Source organism: Vulpes lagopus, chromosome 19, assembly GCF_018345385.1.
Source record: "Vulpes lagopus strain Blue_001 chromosome 19, ASM1834538v1, whole genome shotgun sequence".
In the NCBI taxonomy this organism is placed as follows: Eukaryota; Metazoa; Chordata; class Mammalia; order Carnivora; family Canidae; genus Vulpes; species Vulpes lagopus.
This window is the reverse complement of record NC_054842.1, coordinates 3,946,335-3,968,419: the sequence shown is the minus strand read 5'-3', so window position 1 is coordinate 3,968,419 and position 22,085 is coordinate 3,946,335. Positions and strand designations below refer to the sequence as shown.

The window sequence follows — 22,085 nt, the reverse complement described above, 5'->3', positions numbered from 1 at the left end:
GGCCAGGGCAGTATGTAATCTCACTCTTACAGGAAATAAGAACTTGGAAAGTTATTGAAAACAAAGATTTTTTTTTTTTTAAAGAAAATCACATTAAACGTTTTATTTTGCTTATTTTCTACTGTTTTGTCTACTGGCTGAGCCTGAGCCACACCCAGTCATTTGAGGATGCCGTTGTAAGGAGCTCTGTTTTCTCAGGTCCCTGAGATTTCTAACAGCTATCCAGCAAAGCAGAACCCTTATTCCGAGGACTCTGGGATCTTCCTCAGCAGAGGGGGATCCTTGCTAGCCTCACGGGCTGAGCACCTTTTCAGGAGATAGGGGCTCATTCCTCTTCCCAGGAAGGTTCTTTTAGAGGAGATCTGGGTTCCACTTGGAAAAACATTTGGGATCCAGGGCTTACTTTTGATCTAAAGAGCTGGTCCCTTGCTGCCAACATCTGAGAAGTGATCAAACAAGGACCAAAACACCATCAAGGATGACCGCTAACAGCTTCCGTGCTCTGTGCATGTCACTGAAGGGCCAGAAAGGAGACAAAGAGCAGAGGAAGCAGGTGCAAGGAGTGAGGGAGCAGTGAGGGCAGGGAGGCGTGGAGAGTTCAAACAGCAGCCGTGTGAGGACAGGTAGGGGACACGGGCATGGTGTTGGAACTGGCCCAAGAATCCCCAGGATGCAGCGGAGAAGCATGGCATGAGGAGGCGTGGAGATGCAGGGGATCAGAGCTTTCGAAGCCTGGTGTGGGCATGAAATGCTCTGAATTGGGGTGTGAGGGAGACCAGCCTTAGCCTGATCCCATGGGAACTCAGGAGCTCAGATTCTACCCAGAACTGTCCCACCCGGAGGCAGGGAGGCAGGCCTCAGGTATGCCCGTGCCAGTCATAGCTCCAGGCTGCCCTGGGGGGTACAGGTGGCTCTTACTCCTGGGTGAGGAACTCCCATGGGGCTGAAGGCAATCCTCTGGATGAGAAGGCATTTTTGAGCATTTTAGCAGCCACCATGCAGGGTAGCTAGAGGATGGGTTCACGTGCAGAGTGAAGGGGATCCGGGTGGGGCACAACTGTGTCCATGACATTGGGTAACGGGGGAGGCATGGACGGCCTCCTGGTGGTCACAGAAGTATAAGGGGACATCAGGCAGATGGGATCGGTGCTGATGTTCTCTGAGCTTGATTGCTCCATTTGTCTCTCCAGATTTCTTTTACAGCCTGTCCTGGGCCCCAGGGGCTTGGCCCTTATGGTCGACACTGCCTGGGCTCCCTAACCTTTGGTTTTGGGGTTGCCACTGGGATGTGCTGGCAAGAGATTGCAGGGAGGACCCTGCTTCCTTCAGGCTACACTTGGATGGTGGCTGTGTTCTGCTTGAGGCCAGAGGTTTTTGTCATGAAGCTCTCTTTCTGGTCCCCTAACAGCCCTGCACCCCTCACTGTTTCTGTTAACCGTGCCCACACTTTTATGACTAGTCTCTACGTCTCTCTTGAATCATCCCTCTGAGTGTCTGATCAGGAGGAGGATAATCAGCCCTGGACTCTACTTCTTGCACGTCCCTGGCACACCCAGTACCCAGCACTCTATTAAAAGCAGAGTCTGAGTCAGCAGGTCTGGGAGGGGCCTGGGATTCTGCATTCCTAGCAAGCTGCCAAGTCCTGCCTGTGCCCCTGGCCCAGGAGCCACACTGGCAATTGAACCTGGGCCTTTTGTCAGAGTGAAGGGTATGGTCTTTGGTTGAGGGGAGGAAGAGGGAGGGAGGCAGGAGGAGGGGCAGGAGCTCTGCAGACATCCCTGAAATCCTGCTGCAAGAGCGAACAGGGCTGAGACTCTGAGAGGGTGGTCTTGGAGCAAATATGAACACACAATTTTTGAGATTACTAGAGAAACTTTTTTTTTTAAACCATCATGATGTAACCCAGATACAAGATACATTCAGCAACTGTTTGGGGAAATAATTATTTATTTTAAAGATCTCAGAAGCTTTGTGTTAATGGACCACACGACCCTCAATTTTCATTAACATTAAACGTTTACCAGTCTCAAGACATGCATAATAACATATAATTTAGGTTTACAATGTTTTAATCATTCCCCTTCCATATGCATTTTTAGATCTGGCTTTGGTGGCTTGCTGATTTTAGATTAATGTTATACATTAATTTAGATGGAAGCAAACCAATAAAAACTTAAAAACTGATGTGTTGGGTTTGTTTTCATGTAGTTCATGTCTATGAAATAATACATGTATTAATGCATCTGTAATAAATTTATTAATACATTTGTATTATCATTACCTATTTTTGTATTGGTATTAAGTCAGTGTTCTTGGATTATTACATAATAATAGTCGAGTAACACAATCCCAATGTTGAGATGGAGGTTATTTTATATAGTTAAAAATAGAAAAGTTATCTTGTAATAGATTAGAAAAGAATCTAATTTATAAATATATAGTCTCTGGCACTTATTCTGTAGTGTTTTGCTTTGGCTACATGCAGAAAGTGTTTCAGTCTTACTCTAGATTTCATCTGACCCACAGATATTCCATCTGGTAGCTTCAGGCCTTCATTTTACCCCATAATGGGAGTAGGGTCTTTGATTTTGCTGCACTGCCTTTATAGCTACTAAGCCTATGATTTTTCCAAAGCTTGTACCGAGAAGAGGAGAGGTGGCAGGGTGGAAAATGTGTTGTGCGAATTCCTTTTTCCTTAGGTAAAACACCATTACCAATTTTTCAGTTGTGAAGATCAGGATCTCTCTCATGCCACATAAAACCACTTTAGACACTTAGTGTCTTAAAATCAATGTATGGGCTTCATCACTTTTTACCACTGAAGACTACTTCCAAGAAGATGACTCATATTATAAAAATAATCATGTGTTTCATTTCTGTGCCAATGCATATGAGGTCAGTGGAGATGGCACTTCGGCAGCTTCCAGTGCTGCCACAGGTGCGTGTAGCGATGCCTGACTTAGTGCAAGGCAAGCCACAGGTGTTACTCATCATCCTCTGTGCCTCTAGGGCCTCCGCTGGTTCAAAGCTCACAGTTTATATTACATTTATATTATAAAGTGTGCTTTGGAATCACCTGGAGGACTCCTTAAAACACGGATGGCTCAGCCCTGCCCCCAGGACTTCTGCTTCATGGTGAGTTGATTGCTGGTCTGAGGACCATGCTCTGAGAACCACGGTTGTAAACAGTGCATGCTGAGCCATCATAAGAGGATCCAGATGCTATGATCCTGTTCAGTAGTCAGGAGGAGTCCATCCTGAATTCATGCTGTTTCCATGGAGCTCCCAGTTGCCACAAGAGTACAGAAGAGGTCAGCACATAGCATTTCATATTCCTTTTTAATTCCTCCACTTTCTCATTGACTAGGTGCCCATGCTTGATATCCCAGTCCTTGGCCCTCCTACAACTTTATTTTCCTCCCATGTCATTCCCTCTTACTTGGGTTCAAAAAAATGATTAATCATGAAAGAGGAAACCAAGTACTGAGTTTTGTTAGTTTAACAAAAAATTCTATGACATTGTTAGGCACAGACTGGTCAAGGACAAGTAGCCCACTGCTTCTAAAAGAAAATGCTGCTTACTGGTACAAAACTAACCATGTTTTAGTTTTATTTTTTAAAAGATTTATTTATTCATTTGAGAGAGAGAGTGAGCGAGCATGTGCTTATTTATTCATTTGAGAGGAAGAGAGATAAAAATCCTCAAGCAGACCCGCTGCTGAACATGGAACCTGATGTGATATGGGGCTCGATCCCAGGACCCTGAGACCATGACTTGAGCCGAAATCAAGAGTCAGATGCTCAACTGACTGAGACACTTAGGCACCCCCAAAACTAACCGCATGTTTTAGAAAAACAATAGTCTGTCCTACAAAATGGAGGGAACAAAGGTGGATATGTGCTGCTTACTCCTCACCTCCCTCCTGCCCCCAACAAGACATCAGTCCTAAATTCTTTCCAATTTCTTGTTTTTCCCCTCCAATTTTAACTATTAAAAAGAAACCTCAAGGGTCACTGGGTGGCTCAGTCAATTGAACATCTGCCTTTGGCTCAGGTCATGATCTCAGGGTCCTGGGATTGAGTCCCATGTCAGGCTCTCTGCTCAGTGGGGAGCCTGCTTTTCCCTCTCCCTCTCTCAAAAAAATAAATAAATAAATAAAATCTTTAAAAAAATAAAAAGGAAATAAAAAGAAACCCCAAAACTTCTAGATTATGCCCTGGTTCTTGGTTCATTTGCCCTTACAACATCACAACATTAAAAGGAAATAACCCCTTATTTTGCTGTGTCCCACCCCCAACAATTAAATATCTACATCCTAAATAACACTGCTCTCAAATGCTCAGTTTATCACACTTTTTCTAAAAATTTCAGGTTGTGCAGTCATTCATTTTTTTTTTTTTCTTAAAACAAGGAAAAGAAGATGAAGTGAGAGGTGAGTCTTGAACTCACACTGGAACGAGGGCCTGAGCACAGGTCTGGGATTAGCACAATACAGTCCAGAGCAGTTGGTTAAGGAGATATTGATGTGTGTGATGATGCCACCAAAGCCTTCTTATCCTACTGGGTGCCTCCAGAGACACTTCTTGGCCTATAGAACAAAGACCTGAGAAAAATAAAGACAAGCCCTACTCCACCTGTTTCATGCTCTAGTGAATTATCAGTGTTTATCAATGAGACATGGCACAGTTTATTTCCTCCTAAGTGGGTTGGGAGAGCCTGCTCTGAAGGTGGCTAGACCTTCTCCATCTCAATCTGCTGGTGGTAGTGCCGAGCCTGCCGCTGGCCAATGTTCAGCTTGTACACAGAGCTCTTGTGCTGGCACTTACGGTGGCCCCACACTGCCCCCACACCTGCCAGGAGCAGCAGCAGACACAGGACGGTGACAATGGTAGCAATGACAGGGCCTCTGCTGAGGCTGGGACACCCATCCCCTATACATGGTTCCACAGTTGGAAGAAGCTCCTCATTTGCACCTGGGCCAGGGCTTTCCTGTCCCAAGAAGTCCTCAGACAGCAGGTATGGGAAACTATCCTGGGCCTCAGGAGCAACAGTTTCCACTGGAGTTTGCGTGGCTGCCATGACAGTTGAGGCAATGTGATTCAGCATCTGCTGGACAGCAGTTGTTACTGTCTCCAGGGTAGCGCTGGTGAGTTCATAGGGTAGGGTGGCCACAGGAGACTTCTCTGTGGCAAACCTCCAAGCCACGGTTGACTGGTACTTGGTCAAGTCATCATCTCCCTTGCTGGGACTCTCAGTCTCAGATACATTTTTTGGTCTGAGAGCCAAAGCTTCTATATCTAGTGTTTGAGATGGAAGAACTGAACTACGGGTCATGTCCTCACTTGGTGTGAAGGTGGTATTCCTGGGCTTCTTAACTTCTACAGGAATGGGCTGATTAGAAGTAACTAGAACCATTTCTTCCACCCCTACTGACCCATCTCCCTTATCCCCATCTTCTTCCTCTTCCTCCTCTTCTGCCTCTATCTTCCTCCAAGCCCCATCAGTCACAGGGTAGCCATCTAACCAGGACTCATCACTGCTGCTCACCATTGGGTCCCCTCTCCTGCTGGCAGTCCTGCCCACCAATGGCCCCGTGTGACCATCAGTGCTGCTATAGATCACCTTGGCTTCAGGTCCACTTGGAGCTGGTGTTAGGCTACTGTGGTTATCTCTAGCTGGAAACTGCTTTTTGGTGCCATCATTCATCTCCTTCTCCTGCTCAGGCTTGTGGAAGTTCTCAGGAGGAAACCAGAACAAGTATTTCTGGTTTAGTTGGGATCCTGGCACGTCTGTGGTGACACTGCTTCCTGTGATGGACAAGCCTGTAGTTGGCACAAAGGCTGTATCCTGGGCTATGTTTTTTCTCCCCACAGAAATGGAGACCAGATGGTCCTGTTTTGGAGTGTCCTCAGATACCTCTCCTGGACCTTTGTCCTCCTCTGCCTTTGTCTGGGAGTCCTCCGTGAGCTCTCTGAATGACACAGATCGGTCATCAGGGAAATTATCTTCATAGTCAATATGTGCCTCAGCCACATCTGGAAAGAGAGAAGGAAAAAACCTCATTAGGTCCGAGGTCACAGAGCCAGCAGAGTAGAATATAAGAAAAGGAAATAAAGAGCATCAGGACTGGAAAAGATGACATAAAGCTGTCATTTATAGAAGATATGACTGTGTATCACAGACAAACCCAAAGAATCTACATAAAAACTGTTACAATTAATATATGGGTTTCTCAAGGACACTGGGTCTATCATCGATGTAAAATATCAACTGTATTTCTATATACCAGCAATACACAGATATAAAAATTTTAAAAGACACCATTTGCCATAGCATTAAAAAAAGTCAAACACCTAGGAATAAAGCTAACAAAAGATATGCAAGATTTGAACATGGAATGATACAAAATATTGCCAAGCAAAATTAAAGACCTCACTAAATGAAGGGACACACATGGTCATGTAATGGAAGGCTCACAACTGTTAAGCTGTCAACTCTGTACAAACTGACCACAGATTTAAAACAACCTTAATAAAAATCTAAGGCATTGACAAACTGATGCTAAAATTTATGCAAATGCAAAGAACCAAGAAGATTTCTTGAAATCTAAAAAATTTCAAGATTTACTCTAAAACCGAGTTACTTTTAAGACTGTGGTAATGACACAAGGATACATAATTGGATTACATTAACTTTAGGAACTTCTGTTTATCAAAAGCTACCATAAAGAGAGTTAAAATGCAAGCCACAGACTTGAAGATGTTTGTGACACAATTTCCAAAGGCTCTATATCCAGAATTTATAAAGAACTCCTACAAATCAATACTAAATAAGCAGACAAGCCATCGAAAAGTTGGCAAGATACTTGAAATTGGCACATCACAAAAAAGACATCTAAGCGGTCATTAAACATGAGTATAGGTACTCAACATCCTTAGTAATAGAGAAATGCTAACTACAGCCATAAAAACATGTCATGCCATCATACCACAATGGCTAAAATTAAGCCATTAATTAGAGTTAACTGATATTATCAGTTAACTGATGACAAGACCTAATGTTAACTGATGATGTCTAGTATTTGGGCACCAAAGGACATGCACAGAATGTTCATAATAATCAAAACCTGGAAATGATTCAAATGTTCATTAACTGCAGAACTGACATAAATCACAGCATATTTGTATAAGGAATACCTGTACCTTAATGAAAATGAACCACTCATTGCTTCTGACAAGGATAGCAACACATCTCACAGCCATAATGTTGAGCAAAAGAAGCCAGACATAAAAGAACACACTTTGGGGGATCCCTGGGTGGCGCAGCGGTTTGGCGCCTGCCTTTGGCCCAGGGCGCGATCCTGGAGACCCGGGATCGAATCCCACGTCGGGCTCCCGGTGCATGGAGCCTGCTTCTCCCTCTGCCTGTGTCTCTGCCTCTCTCTCTATCTCTCTGTGACTATCATAAATAAATAAAAATTAAAAAAAAAATCTAAAAAAAAAAAAAAAAAAAAAAAAAGAACACACTTTGGAAAAAAGAAAAAAAAAAGAACACACTTTGTGTGATTCTATTTACATAAAGCGCAAAACTAGGCAAAGCTAATCTATGATGTTAAAGGTCAGGTTGGTGAATAGAGAGAAGGGGTAATGACTAAGTCTGGGGACAAGCAGAGCTTTGGAGATCCTGCCAACATTCTACTTGACCTGTGTGGTGGCCAATTTCTTTGTTTCTTAAATGATAATTAATTGATCTATTCCCTTATGATGTATATGTATGTCACGTTTAATTAAAAATGCATCTTTTAGGGGTTCCTGGGTGGCTCAGTCGGTTAAGCCTCTGCCTTTGGCTCAGGTCATGATCCCAAGGTCCTAGGATCAAGCCCTACCTTGGGTTCCCTGATCAGCAGGGAGCCTGGTTCTCCCTCTCCCTCTGCTACCCACCCCCCTCCCCGCTTGTGCTAGCTCCCTCTCTGTCCTTGTCAAAAAAAAAAAGAAAAAAGAAAAAAGAAAAAAATACCTTTTGAAACAGATTTGCTCTTTGTAAGATAGCTTGAGACTATGCTGTGAAATGTCCTAAATCCTGTTGAGTGAGAATAAACAAAGAGCCCCACAGTTAGGACACCAAAATTTAAAGACAGTAGGTCAGGAAGGCTCAAGGAGCTGTGTTCTGAGAAAAGAGCAGCCCCACTGGGATTTCCCCATTCTCAATGGATGAAGTCATACTTAATTATTAAAATAGAAAGGCTCCCTAGGATTTTGATATATAATAAGAAATATATGTTTAGTCTTTGCCTCTGGTTCCTGGTACAGAGCTCCTAAAACCATTGGAATTTCCTAAGCACTAGGAGTGATAAGAATATCTTTTGTTATTCGTAACAAACTCCTTTCAGCCTTACCTGAATTTATGCTAATCATGTGACCCCCTAGACAGCATCCAGATGGTTGGCTGCCAGAGGAACTAATCAATTGATCAGCCCCAGACTCTGACCTCGGAGGAGGGAGAAGGAGGTTGGAGGGAGAGTCAATCACCAAAGGCCATGGTTGAATCAATCGTGCCTCAGTAACAAAATCTCCATAAACCCCCTAAACTACAGGGCTCAAAGAGCTTCTAGGTTGATGAATGCATCCATGTGCTGGGAGGGGAGCTCACCCCAATTTCATGGGACAGTTGCTCTTGTACTTGGGATCCTTCTAGACCTTGCCCTTTATATCTCTATAACCAATTGTTCATCTGTACTCTTCATAATATCCTCTATAATAAATTGGTAAATGTGGGATCCCTGGGTGGCGCAGCGGTTTGGTGCCTGCCTTTGGCCCAGAGCGCGATCCTGGAGACCCGGGATCAAATCCCACATCAGGCTCCCAGCGCATGGAGCCTGCTTCTCCCTCTGCCTGTGTCTCTGCCTCTCTCTCTCTCTCTATCATAAATAAAAAAAAAAAAAAATTAAAAAAAAATAAATTGGTAAATGTAAGTTAAGTACTCTCCTGAGTTCTGTGAGTCTTTCTAGCAAATTACTGAGTCTGAGAGGATGGTTGTGAGAGTCCCCAATTTAGAGCTGGTTGATCAGAATTATAGGAGGCTCAGGATGTAGAACTGGGGTCTGAAGTGGGGGCAGTCTGTGGGGCTGAGTGCTTAATCTATGGGGTCTGCACTAACTCTGAGTAGTAACTGTTAGCATTGAATTAAATGACAGGACACCCAGCTGGTGTCCAGAGATGGAGAATTGGCTGTTGGTGTGAGAAGTGTTCTGTGGGAAGAAATAGATCTTAGCAGTCTTTTCCCATTTCTCTTTGCAACTTGGAAAGCATAAATGCAAGGAGCTCCAGAACTAAGGCTCTGAAACTGGATTAGTGGGCATTTGGCTTATTTCTTATAAGACTCCAGATTTTGCTTCCTTAATGACTTGAGAGTTACAAATACATTTAAAAGTTCTTTCTGACCGGTTCCTAATATTTAAGCCCATTCACTTTACTTGTGTCTTCAGTCAAAAATGCAAAAACGGCAGATAACAAACAGACATCTCTGATAAATGTAAAATGCATGTCATATTTTACACTTCGAAAATGATAGCCAAGGGGCACCTGGCTGGCTCAGTCAATAGAGCATGTGACTCTTGATCTCACGGTTGTGAGTTTGAGCCTCATGTTGGGTGTAGAGGTTACCTAAAAATTAAAACTTAGGGATGCCTGGGTGGCTCAGTGGTTGAGCGTTTGCCTTCGGCTCAGGGCGTGATCCTGGAGTCTGGGATTGAGTCCCACATCGGGGTTCCTACAGGGAGTCTGCTTCTTCCTCTGCCTATGTCTCTGCCTCTCTCAGTGTGTCTCTCTCATGAATAAACAAATAAAACCTTAAAAAAAATTAAATCTTAAAAAAAAAAAAAGAAAGAAGGAAAAAGATAGCCTAGTGATTATTTCAGGAGACCCGTCCACCCCCTGTGATGTCCCGTTCACAATCCCTAGACAGAAACCAGATCGGTGGCTGGACCATTCTTAGGAGCATTACAGAATTCCGACACAGGCCCCTAGGGTTTGGGCAGGCTGGCCCACTCACTTTTGTGTCGTAATGCCTCATTCTCTGTTGCACTGCCATTCCAAGTAGTGCAGTCACCTACTCCACCACTCAACGGGCTTCACTGAGTGCACTGACTATTTATCTGACACTGCAAGGGCTCTGAGTCACTGGGGAACGGGACACGCAGTTCCTGCCCTCATGGAGCATAGGGGGCAGAATTCCAAAGTCTGGAGACTTTCCAGGTTTCATGGCAAAGCTTTTGTATGCACACATTCTCACCCATCCTGCCGGATAAAGACTGGGTTTTGCATTTAAGTACCATCTTTTCTTAAAAACACAACAAAATGAAACAAAAGCCGCTCGGACAAAATGTTTCTCTAAAATTTACCCAAACAAGTCATATGGGATCCAGCTGGACATTTAAGAAAGCCGTGACTTAAATCTCTGACCTCCCTGCAGTTCTACTGTTGGCTTGAACGTGTATGTACTGACTGCCGTGGAAAGGTGATCACAAAACCCACAATCCTCCATCTTTCCTGCATAAAGGCCTTCTGCAATGTGATTGTGTAGCTCTTCCCTTCGAGAAGGGTGCCTCTTTTTCCAGCTCTCAGATTGGGACTGGCCTATACTTGCTTTGGCCCGGAGTACAGTGAAAACCTTGCATGTGCACTCTCGCTCTCTCTCTCTTTCTCTGCACCCTGCTAGCTGCCAGCAGAACAAGCCTGGGATAGCCTACTGAGGGATGAGAGGCCATGTGGAGGAGAGGCAAACTGTCCCAACTGAACCCATGCTAAACCAGCCAGCTCCCGTCAGCCTGGGAGCTGACCACATTCATCGGAGTGAGCCCAGCCAAGGCCAGAAGGACGAGCTGGCTAAGCCCAACCCAAACTGCTTGCACGAAAGCTGCACCCAAATAAATGAAGGTTGTTTAAGCCATTCCGTTCCGGGGGGTAGTTTATTATACAGAAAAAACGAATACACTAGCCATGAGCTGGCTCAAGGACAGGGACCCCTGGAGCAGAACAGCAGCCAGCCCGTAATGAGTATTCTTGTAGGTATTCTTGAGTGAGTGAAAGATTAACTGGCCCTGGGAGAAACAGGGAGGAACATCTACTCAGACCTCAGGAATCTCGGGATCCCTGCCTCACAACTGCTCAGAGCTAAGATCTAGTTCAGGGGCACAGTGCCCAAAACACAAGGGTACTTTGGGCTCATTTCCGATTTCTGAGGAATTAATTACATATATTCATAGACTCTTATAACACCTCTGAGAGATGCCACCATTGAAGCAATACTTGAATACAGACATATACACGGGAGTGCGACACACACACACACACACACACACATACATCTTGCACTCACAGATGAGCCAGCCAGTCCACAGCCCAGCCTGTGAGAACACCTATTCTCCTCCCAGCCTCCCCTTGGTACCCCTGCCCTGACTGCAGTAAGAGAATGCCCTAGGAAAACTCCCTCCCCACTGCTAGCAGATTCATCTTCATGAGGCAGGGAAGTGAGCCCTCTCCACCAAAAGTTAGTCCTAATGCAAAGAAATTCAGCATAGCACACAGCTGACAGGTCAATTTTTGCCTCAAATCTGCTGTACCCAACTTGTTTTTTATTTTTTTAATAGAATGTATTTTATGGCGTTGCGGAAAAAATTAATATGTTTGTAAAACAATATACATATGCCAGTTGTCTCCCAGAGGTTCTGCTGTTGGGGATGAATACGCCTGTGTTCTCAGCTAGAACACAGCCCCCTTTCATGATGGGGAAAGGCAGGAAGCAGGTCTCTCCAAGACCATTTCTCCTCAAGAAGCTTTTCCCCACTTGAAATCACAGCCTATTACCTCATGCACGATCTGCAACGGAGGGCCTCTTACCACACATTATTTTACTAGGGAGTATTTCTTTGTTGCTTCATTGCAGCCCTAAGACACCAAACTGTTGAGAGCCCACAAATGGTTCTGTTTCATTCCATGGAAGTTCTTATCATTTCTGGTTAAATTCTGGCACTGCATTTATTTTCTTTCAGGTCATCAGCTGTTGCTCACTGACCATTGGGTATAAGGGCTAAAGGAACCAATATTTGCAGAGTTTTGCCAGAAAACTCTTCCTGGCAGAGGCCAGCGTGCAGGCAGGTAGTAGGGTGTGAGTGTTCTCTCATGGTTCTCACGGCCATCTCCTTACAGCCCTAGCAGAGGCCAAGACTGATGTGGCACATGGGTAAGTAGAACTCAACCCAAACAGGCAGCAGCTAAAAAGTATGAGTGAGGGATTCTCAAAATCTTCCAGTACCTCAGAGTATTTCTTTCTTTCTTTTTTTTTTTGAAAGATTTTATTTATTTATTCATGAGAGACACAGAGAGAGAGGCCGAGACATAGGCAGAGGGAGAAGCCCAATGCAGAACTCGATTTCAGGACCCCAGGATCACGACCTGAGCTGAAGGCACACAACCACTGAGCCACCCAAGTGTGCTCAGTGTATTTCTTTTACCTCATTGCTAACACTCCAGACCACTTAAGTATATCACCAGGGGCATAAACAAAGATTACTTTTTTTTAGGGTGGATTATATGTCATGCTTTAAAATATTCAAGTGACCCAGCTGAAACAGCATCACATATTTTCTCTTCCCTATACCTTTCAAAATGAGGAAACACCACATTTTTTAAAGTATGTGCGTGGGTGTGTGCACGCACGCCATACACACACATACAACTGGGCTTGATGAATATGAATTTTTTTAAATGCAGAAACTGTATTAAACATCAGGAAAAGTTTTTACAAATAACCACCATGCATGGAAAAGGACATAATATTTTGCAACAAGTTTCAAAATCTAGTTATCAGAGGAGAAACAGAAGATTCTGGAGCAGAGTAGAGAAGGGCAGATTAGAGAAGGGTAGCCGTCCTCACCCTCCAAAAACTGTACTGAAGAGTCAGCAAATCCCAGGCAGAAGCCAAGCAGATGGAGAGAAACAGACCAGTAACCAGCAGAGCTGATGGTTCTTGATGGAATCCAAAACACTGGGACTTCTTCACCTTGTGCAGGTGAAGTAAATCTCAACATAGGGCATTTAACCTTTCTGAAGACAAAGCAGAGCCCAGATATTTTAAAGCAAACAGAAAAACAAAAGTAAAACTACATATGCCTTCAGCTGAGTCATCCCCTTCTAGCGACCATTCCCTTTTCTGGATGAAAGGAAGATGCATGTAAAAGGCAAAGAACCTAACTTAGAAGAAAGAATTTACAGAACAGGGGCACTTGGTTGCTCAGTTGTTGAGTGTTTGCCTTCAGCTCAAGTCATGATCCTAGGGTTCTGGGATCGAGCGTCGCATCACGCTCCCCACCAAGGAGCCTGTTTTTCCCTCTGCCTATGTCTCTGCCTCTCTATCTCTCTCATGAATGGATGAATAAAATTTTAAAAAATAATAAAAAATAAAAAAGATTTTATTTGAGAGAGAGAGTGTTTGTGAGCATGAGCAGGGGGAAGAAGGGAAGGGGAGGGGCAGAAGGAGAGGGAGAAGCAGACTCACCACTGAGCCCAAAGTGGGGCTCAATCCCAGGACTCCAAGATCATGATCTGAGCCAAAGGCAGACACCAAACTGAGCCACCTAGGTGCCCCAAGAGATATACTTTAAATAGAACCGTATAGGGAGGTGAAAGTAAAAGTAATGAAAAAATATATACTATGGAAAGACAAACCAGCAAAGAAGACTTTAAGCCAAAAAAGCAATACTAGAGATAAGGAAGGTCATTTCATAAAGATAAATGTTTCAATTACCAGGAAGATATTAACTTTTAAATATGTACTTAACAGAGCTTCAGAATACATGAACCTAAAAATATGTGAACTAAAAAAACCCCCACATAAATCCATGATCATAGTATCATAAATCATAGATCATAAATACCTCTATCACTAACAATAAGAGCAAGCAGACAAACAGCTAAGAATATATATCTGGAAAACATGCTTAACTAATAAATGTGGTCTACTTGAAATATATAGATTACATCCATTCTTTTCAAATACACATAGAATACTTTTACAAAGTTGAACATAAATACAATGTCAACAAACTTTAAAGGATTAAGTTCTCCAGCCATAGTGAAATTAGACAAAAAATTACTAGGAAATGCCTGTATTGCATAGATATTAAGCAAAATATTTCTAAATAACTCATGGGTCAAAGGAGAAATTACAATGGAAACTAGAAAATATTCTAACTGAATGATAATGAAAAGTGACATACCTAAACTTGTAGGAAGTAGCAAACACTGTGCTAACAGGGGAAGTTATAGCTTTATATCTATGTTAAAAAAGAAAAGACTAAATATCACATTGATTTCAGAAAGCTGGGTAAGGAAGAATAAGATAAACACAAAGAAAGTAAAGGAAGGAGGGCCACCTAGATGGCTCAGTCAGTTAAGCCCCAATTCTTGATCGTATTTCAGGTCTTAATCTCAGGATTGTGAGTTCAAATCCTGTGCTGGGCTCCACACCAGGCATGGAGCCTACTCAAATAAGTAAGTAAGTAAGTAAGTAAGTAAGTAAGTAAATAAATATATAAATAAATAAATGGAGATTTAAAAAAGAACAGATATTAATAAAATAAAAACCAAACATGCAATAAAGGAACAATGTAGCCAAAATCTCGTTCTTGGAAAAGAACTACTGATTGATAGCTCAAAACATTGATAAGACCCTAGCAAGACTACTTCAGAAACATTTAGAGAGGACACAAATGAAAACATCAGGAATAAAGAGAAGCATCCCCAAAGATCTTTCAGATATTTGGAGAGATTATAATAAATTTATGCCCTCCCCAATTCTTTTTTTAAGTTTATTTTTTTAAGTTTATTTACTTTCTTTTAGTAATATCTATACCCAACATGGAGGTCAAATTCATGACCCTGAGATCAAGAGTCACATGCTCCTCTGACGGAGCCAGCCAGGTGGCCCAAATAAAAAATTCTGATGAAATAGATAAAATCCTAGAAGAAGCTCATCAGAAATGCCACAAGAATAGAAACGTTTTATATGCCATTAACTATTCATGAAATTGAATCTCACTACACACAGAAAACTAGGCACATGTGGCTTTGTCAATGAATTCTATCAAATATTCAGGAGTATAATTCCAATCTTACACAAACTCTTCCCAGAGAGCAGAAAAAGAGGAAATACTTCCCAACTTATTTTATACATCTGCTGTAACCATGGTACCAAACCCTGGCAAGGACACGACAAGAAAGTAGTTTTGCAGACCATTCTCACTAAACATAGATGCAAAAATCATAAATAAAATATTGACAAATAGAAACTAGTAATATATTTGTATTGATAGGCTGAATAATTAAGCATTATATTAAAAGGATAATATATCACATCAGGTTAGGTTTATCCCAGGAATTCATGATCCGTTTATTTATTTATTAAATGAATGTAATTAATAATAGCCCTAAACCTGAGACAACAAAAATGTTCATCAACAGTAGCATGGAATATTCCACAGCAAGGAAGAAGAATGAACTACAGCTTCATGGAACAACATGGGTGTGTCTCACAGACATAATGTTGGACAAAGGATGCCGTACATAAGAGTACATCCTTCATGCTTCCACTGAATAAAGTTTAAATAGGGAAAACATAGCTTATGATCATGAAGTCTGGATATTCTTAGGAAAGCAATGACTGGAAGGTAACACTAGGAGTGTTTTCCATATAAATCAACAATATTACACGTTGTTAGGTTGTCACTCAACATAAATACAGTAGGCATTCATTCTTCTTAAGATGCTGGTACTTTGAAATATTTGAGAAAACATTGTTTGATGTTATGCATGTGTCACTTACATTAAGCTGTAAACAGTTGCTGCTGACATTCCAACTAAGAATTCATAGTCCAGGAGTGTGCAGTTAGCATTCTCACTGGGAAACTCACCCTCTAGATGTGCCTACGGTAAGTACCTCTATTATCTGTGTCTTGCTCAAAATCACAGGTAGGCTAATTAGTGCCCTGAATATCTGAAACGGCTGTTGGCAAAGTTAGCGGCCTAGTAACTATGATGGTACATATTAGAAATGGGCTCTCATTGGTAAAATGAAAGGTATTTATGAATGGGGATTGGCTAGGGATATTTGGGAGACACTTCTCATCCTAACATGGACAGGGTAACTCCAATGTAGACCTTGATGGTGCTTGAGACTTAAACCTTAAATGATCTTGTTTGGGAATCATGTGTTATGCACGGGAATGATGGCAGCAGCATGCATCCATGCACTGGGTACAACCACCCTACTCTTACAGCACAGCATGCCCAGCCCCTCCCAGCCCATGAACCCTGAGAACAAGGAATTCTGCCTTTGCATACCCTGCACACATCATGCTGCCTGGCACCTAGCAGACACTCTCTAAACATTTGCTGAGTGTACAAATGAGTCAGTGACAAGGTGAATTAGTGAATGGTAGGAGCCCATTCTGAGAAAGCTTGACTCGGTCTGGAAGTCCATCAAGCAGGGCATTATTTGATTAGTGACAGTAGCAGAGAATAGGGAAGGAGCTCCTAGTTCCAGCACTGGGCATAATCAATGTCTGCTGCATTTCTTTTCCTATATAACCTACTCCATGAGCTTAATTAAATATATCATGAGGTCAACAAGCACATAGAATATGGGCAGTACCCAAGCCATGTCCTCTCCCCTCACCCCACTCCTCTCCTTGTCTCTCAGGAATCACAAGTCTCATGTAGAATGTTAGAGCTAGGGATTTGGGAAAGGTCAGTCCACTGTGGCTGTGGGTGGACCTCCCTTGACTGGACCCTTATGATCAATGTGACAGCATGAGGTGTGTGTGTGTGTGTGTGTGTGTGTGTGTGTGTGTGTGTGTGTGTTTAGGTTCTGCCTTCAGAGCCCCCTGAGCCTAGAGCATCCCTGGGCAGCTTGAGGCCTCAGACCAAGTGCTTCCTGTCTCCCCAGGTTCTCAGGCCAATATCCCAACTCAGAAACAGGTTTTCACCATGTCACAGTTTTCTCAAACCTGTGAAATAGGGACAAGAACACCAACTGTTTACCAATAGTCTACCCCTGGAAAATTATCCCACGCCTGTTTTTCTTCTCGTGAGTTAAGAGTAAAGTTTGTTATTCATTGAATTTCAACCCCACATTAAGTTCTGCCCACAAGCTCAAAATGCCCAGCTCTGTGCCTGCTAAGGTGCTGGTTCTCTCACCTCCCCTCTGCTTTCCTGTGTCCACAGCCTCCTTAATCATCCAGCCCTCCTTCTTGCCTTCTCCCCTCTCCCACGCTCTCCCTGAGATCTGTGCTAACACAACATGGGGCCTTCTGATGAAACCAACAAGTCCAGAAAATGTAAACTTCATGGGAAAAAAATCAGGTCATCCCCGGGTGTTTATTTTTCACTGTTACTTCAGGAAAACAGAAGAGCACAGATGGAGAGGACTCGAGTAAAAGGAGGAGGCTTGCCACTTTCCATCTCCTTCCACATTGTTGCATTTCCAGAAGTCCACACATACCTTTTCCCTCTAGTCTTGGCTACATAGTCTTTAAAAATAGTAATTCTGAAAAAGACAACCAGAGGAGCCAGAAATAACCACTGATTCAATGAACCTCTGAACAAATATGGCAATACTGACAAGGAAATTCTAAATCACTTGCAGTTCTCATGCTTTATTCTGTGAAGGAAGTTCAATCCAAAACACGAAGACAAACAGAAATTGATGTTAACTTAAGAAAAACAAAGAGAGGGCTTTAGAAGTGAGATTAAAGAGCAAAGGAACACTGAGAGAATAACTAGTTCATGGGGGTCTTGCACTGCCCAGTTGCTTTGCTCTCCTTGGGCTTCACAGGCCCCTGGAGGAAGCACACAGAAGAAACAGATGTTGGAACGAGACAGCAAAAGTGCCTGCTTTTATATTCTGGCCCCGCTGCCTCTTGGCTCTGTGACGCAGGTGAGTTACTGCACTTCTCTCTACCTCTGTTTCCTATCTACAATTTAAAGGTAGGCATTTCTGCCCTCAGCTTGGTGCAGATTAAAGGAGACAATATGTGTCAAACACCTCTCATGGAAATGTTCTCTAGTTTGGTTGTGGTGGTGGTTTCATGGTTGTTTAAACCTGTGACAACTCAGAGATTTTTGTAGTTGCAGGGGGAACTTCCCTGTACGCAAAGTAGACCTCAATCAAGTTGTTGAAGAAAGTAGACAAAAGCAACAAAAAAAATTGCTCTCAGGACAGAGATGGCATGGAGCAAGTGTTTGGTTTTCTGACAGCTCAGTGCCTGTCAGTGCCTTTCTGACAGCTCAGTGCCTAACTTGTTTCTACAGCTGTGTCAGGCCAGGGAAGGGAAGAAGAGAAGCTATTTGTTGTCAGACTCAGAGGTAGGAGGGTGGGGGCTGGTAGGGTGAGGTCAAACTGGGTATCACTCACTTTCCTGACATTATAGACCAGAAAGTATAAATAGAACCCATGGAGCGTGGGGTGGAAAGTCTTAAAGTCTTTCGGAGCCTATCTCAACACTTGGCGGATACCCTTTGTCAGGGCAAGTTTTAAAGGAGAGACAAGGGCCAAATCACAGAAGTCTATGAGTCTTTCATTTCCTGGGTCATCTGCCCTATGTTCCTCTGCAGCAGCTGTTCTCTCCCAAGCCAACCACAAAGATGGGATGAACAGCTAGCTGTGCCTGGCACTGCGGCAGAGGCCACTGACTGCTGAGTGCTGACATCAGGAGCACACACAGGTGGTGAAGGCAGCGTGTGGCCAGGGCAGTGAGTGTGCCCAGGGAGCCAGGGGCTCCTTGGGAAAGCCACAAGTGAGGCTCCATGGGTACCATCACTGGGGGCACAGGGCCAGGGGTGGCCTCTTGGAGGGCTGGGAGGTCGAGACTGTTTGTAGAATACAGGTGACCAGAGAGAAAACATAGTCTTGAAGATGGACACGGGACTCGGCATACTAACAAGCTCAAAGGAAAGCAAACCTAGCATGTTAGTCTGCTGCATACATACTTAGGGAGCAAGGCTTCCAGATTTTTCTGTAATTAGGGCAACAACCAATTATAGCTAGATACTGAGAACATTAGAGAGGTATGACAGATATTTTCTGCTGCCTAGTGGGAAGAGAAACCAAAATGTGTGGTTTTGGGCAATAGAATGGAGGGCTGAATGGCTGGATCCAGACCTGGTCTCTAGGAACCAAAGCTAGAGAGATACCACATGCAGAGGGAAAATATGGAAGTCAAATAAGTCCTCACCAATTTAAGTTGATGGTCAAGGACAAAGTCACTGTACTTAGGGGAGAGAGCTTGCTACCACCACTTGAGGCTGGATCTTTAGTGAACACACAAGCTAGGCAGCATGTGAGCCAGGCACCTTCCTGCATCACCCAACTCCACCCACCCAGGTGTACATGCCCCTAGGGTTCATTCACTCATTCATTCATTAGAGAGAGAGAGAGAGGGTGAGAACCCATGCATGAGCAGAAGGGAGGGGCAGAGGGAGAAGCACACTCCCCGCTGAGCAAAGAGCCAGACTCAGGGCTCAATCCCAGGACCCCGAGATCATGACCTGAAGACAAAGGGAGATGCCTAACTGACTGAGCCACCCAGGCACTCCAAGGGTTCATTCTTGCTCATCATAACAAATTTTAAATTTCAGCAAGCTCATCCAGGCCAGTCCCTAACTTACTAATGGATTAAAAAACAACTGCTGCTCTCCAGAATTGGTCTACTAAAGAACTGTGTTCTCCACTGGAGTAGTGGGTGCTGTTTATGTCCTCTCCGTGTCCCCTTTCCCAAGCCATTGCACCCCTCCCCCAGCTGCTGTAAGCATTGGCAGCCAATGGTTTACAGCTATCCCCTTCTCTGGAGAGGTGCCTTTGGTAGAATGGGAGCCTCACTTGGGTGCCACATGCACACCCTGCCACTTAGCCCCACCAACCAATGACAGATGCATATGGAGGAACTCAGGGCTGGCCTCTTTGCTTCCAAGTGGGACCCACCCTGTGGCACAATTCATGGGATCAGGCAAAGGGAGAATGCCACTGAGGTCACAGCCTATCCTCCCCTCACCTATCCTGCTTCCCTATCTGCTTCTTCCCTCAATAAACCACATCTGAATACCATCTGAATAGGCTCTGCTCCTAGAGAATCTGACCGGTTATGTTCAGCCAATCTTCAAATATCTATACAATGCCAACTTTGAATAGAATAGTCCTCATAGTAGTCTTGACCCCTCTAAGCCTCCAGAATCTCAGATACCAAACTCATCAGATCCCGGAGTTCTTTTAAGTCTTAACGTCCAAGGAACCCATGCCTTGAGGCTCTCTGGGCCTGCAGAGGTTAAGAGGGGAAATTAGGGACAGGGACCCTGTCATGACCTCAGCAGAGGAGCTCCTGAGGCAACATGTAGGGGCAGGTTCTACCAGGGGGTTTGGAGTGGGCGCCAGTAGCTCACAAGGAAATGAAAAAATATTGTGCAGTAAGGGTAGGGAAGTCCCACATCCTGAGGGCCTGAGGGAAGGAGGGTGAGTAGCCAGGCCCCAGTACAGAGAGTCAAGCAATCCCTGGAGGAGTGAGGCAGCTGTGACTCCAGCTTCTGGTCTCCAGAACCTGAGACATCTGCTGGCAAAGACCAACTTCTCACTCAAGGAACAGAGTTATAAGTCAGAGAATGCCTTTGGCTACTTGTTGTAATAGGCACTAGAGTCAACAACCTACAAGGAAGCAGGGAGGGAGACAGAGTCATGCACAGAGCCCCTTAGATCCCATCAACGAGGGGGCCTGAATGCTCTCCTAGACCAGAATGAAGGTAAAAAGGAAAGAATAACACTCCTTGAGCCCATTCATGTCACAGGTCCCATCCTACATGAGGCACCTGCAGGAAGCCCACAGTGGAATTCGTGAAACTAGTATCCATGGTTTCATATGAGCCAAGTAAGACTCAGGGAAGTCAAGAAAATAGTTCATTTTCCCTTCTTTTCTGAAGCCTTCCCATTGTTGCTTTACATAGACTGAAGTCTCTTCCACCTTCAGATAACAAGAGCAAGCAAGCAAACAAAACAAAGCCACACAATCTCTGTGGTCCCCTGATCCTCTTCCAGCTGTGCCCTGTGTCTCTGCCTAGTCTTCTTCATGAGCCCCAGAAATTTGAGAATGAATTGTCTGCTCCCCATCCTCTTCCTCATTTCAACACATTAATCTACTCACAGCACTCCACTCCCCAGGTTCACACTGAAAACACAAGGCCACCAGAACCTTCACATGCTGTGAAGCCAAGGCAGATGTCTGCAGCCTTTTATATGATTGAGCATTTCCACCAACTGGAAATGCACGCTTCCTTTAAAATTTCACCTTGCTTCCCAGCCATTCCTTCCACTGCATCATCTACTGCTTCTGTCTCCTTTGAGGCACCTCGTTTACAGAATTGCCATTGGTGTTGGGGCAGTTTTGCTCCAGTTTGTACACATAGCACCTGGGTCCTGCCATAGAAAGGCATGTGGAGTGGCCAATCAGCTCCAAGGAAGAGCTGTTATCCAAACCCGCCTGGGGCCAGCTCCAAACACTTCTGTGGCCCACTCTCCCAAGATGACTCTTCTCCAATGGAAGCAGTTCCCTCATCACAAAAGTGGATGTTCACTATAAAAATAAATGTACAGGGACACTTGGGTGGCTGAGTGGTTGAGCATCTGCTTTCGGCTCAGGGTGTGACCCTGGGGTCCCAGGATCTAGTCCCACATCAGGCTCCCTTCAGGCTCTCCCTCTGCCTGTGTCTCTCTGCCTCTCTCTGTGTGTCTGCTATGAATAAATAAATAAGATACTTTAATAAAATGTGCAAAAGGGAATAAAATCCCAGGTGAAGACAGTCTTGTAACACATACACACTCCTTATAATGACACAGCTAGTTTAAACGTTTAATCTACAGGGCATCGAATACGGTAACCGTTTGTATACTCAGCCAAGTCCAGAAAGCAGAATTCCTGTCCAAGAGCTGAAAGCTCTAACAGCTCTGCCTTTCCCTGAGAAAATAAACACCATTGCAGACACACAAA

At 44.0% G+C, this 22,085-nt stretch overlaps 1 protein-coding gene across 1 annotated transcript in view; it reads right to left on the bottom strand.

Moving 5' to 3' along the window:
- Nucleotides 1-1,927: 1,927 nt before the first annotated feature.
- SUSD5 (sushi domain containing 5) overlaps nucleotides 1,928-22,085 on the bottom strand; it is a 56,917-nt gene continuing 36,759 nt past the window's right edge. The window contains exon 5 of the mRNA XM_041734622.1: nucleotides 1,928-6,036. Coding sequence (XP_041590556.1) covers nucleotides 4,733-6,036 — 1,304 coding nt within the window. The 3' untranslated portion in view covers nucleotides 1,928-4,732. The remainder of the gene's footprint in view (nucleotides 6,037-22,085) is intronic.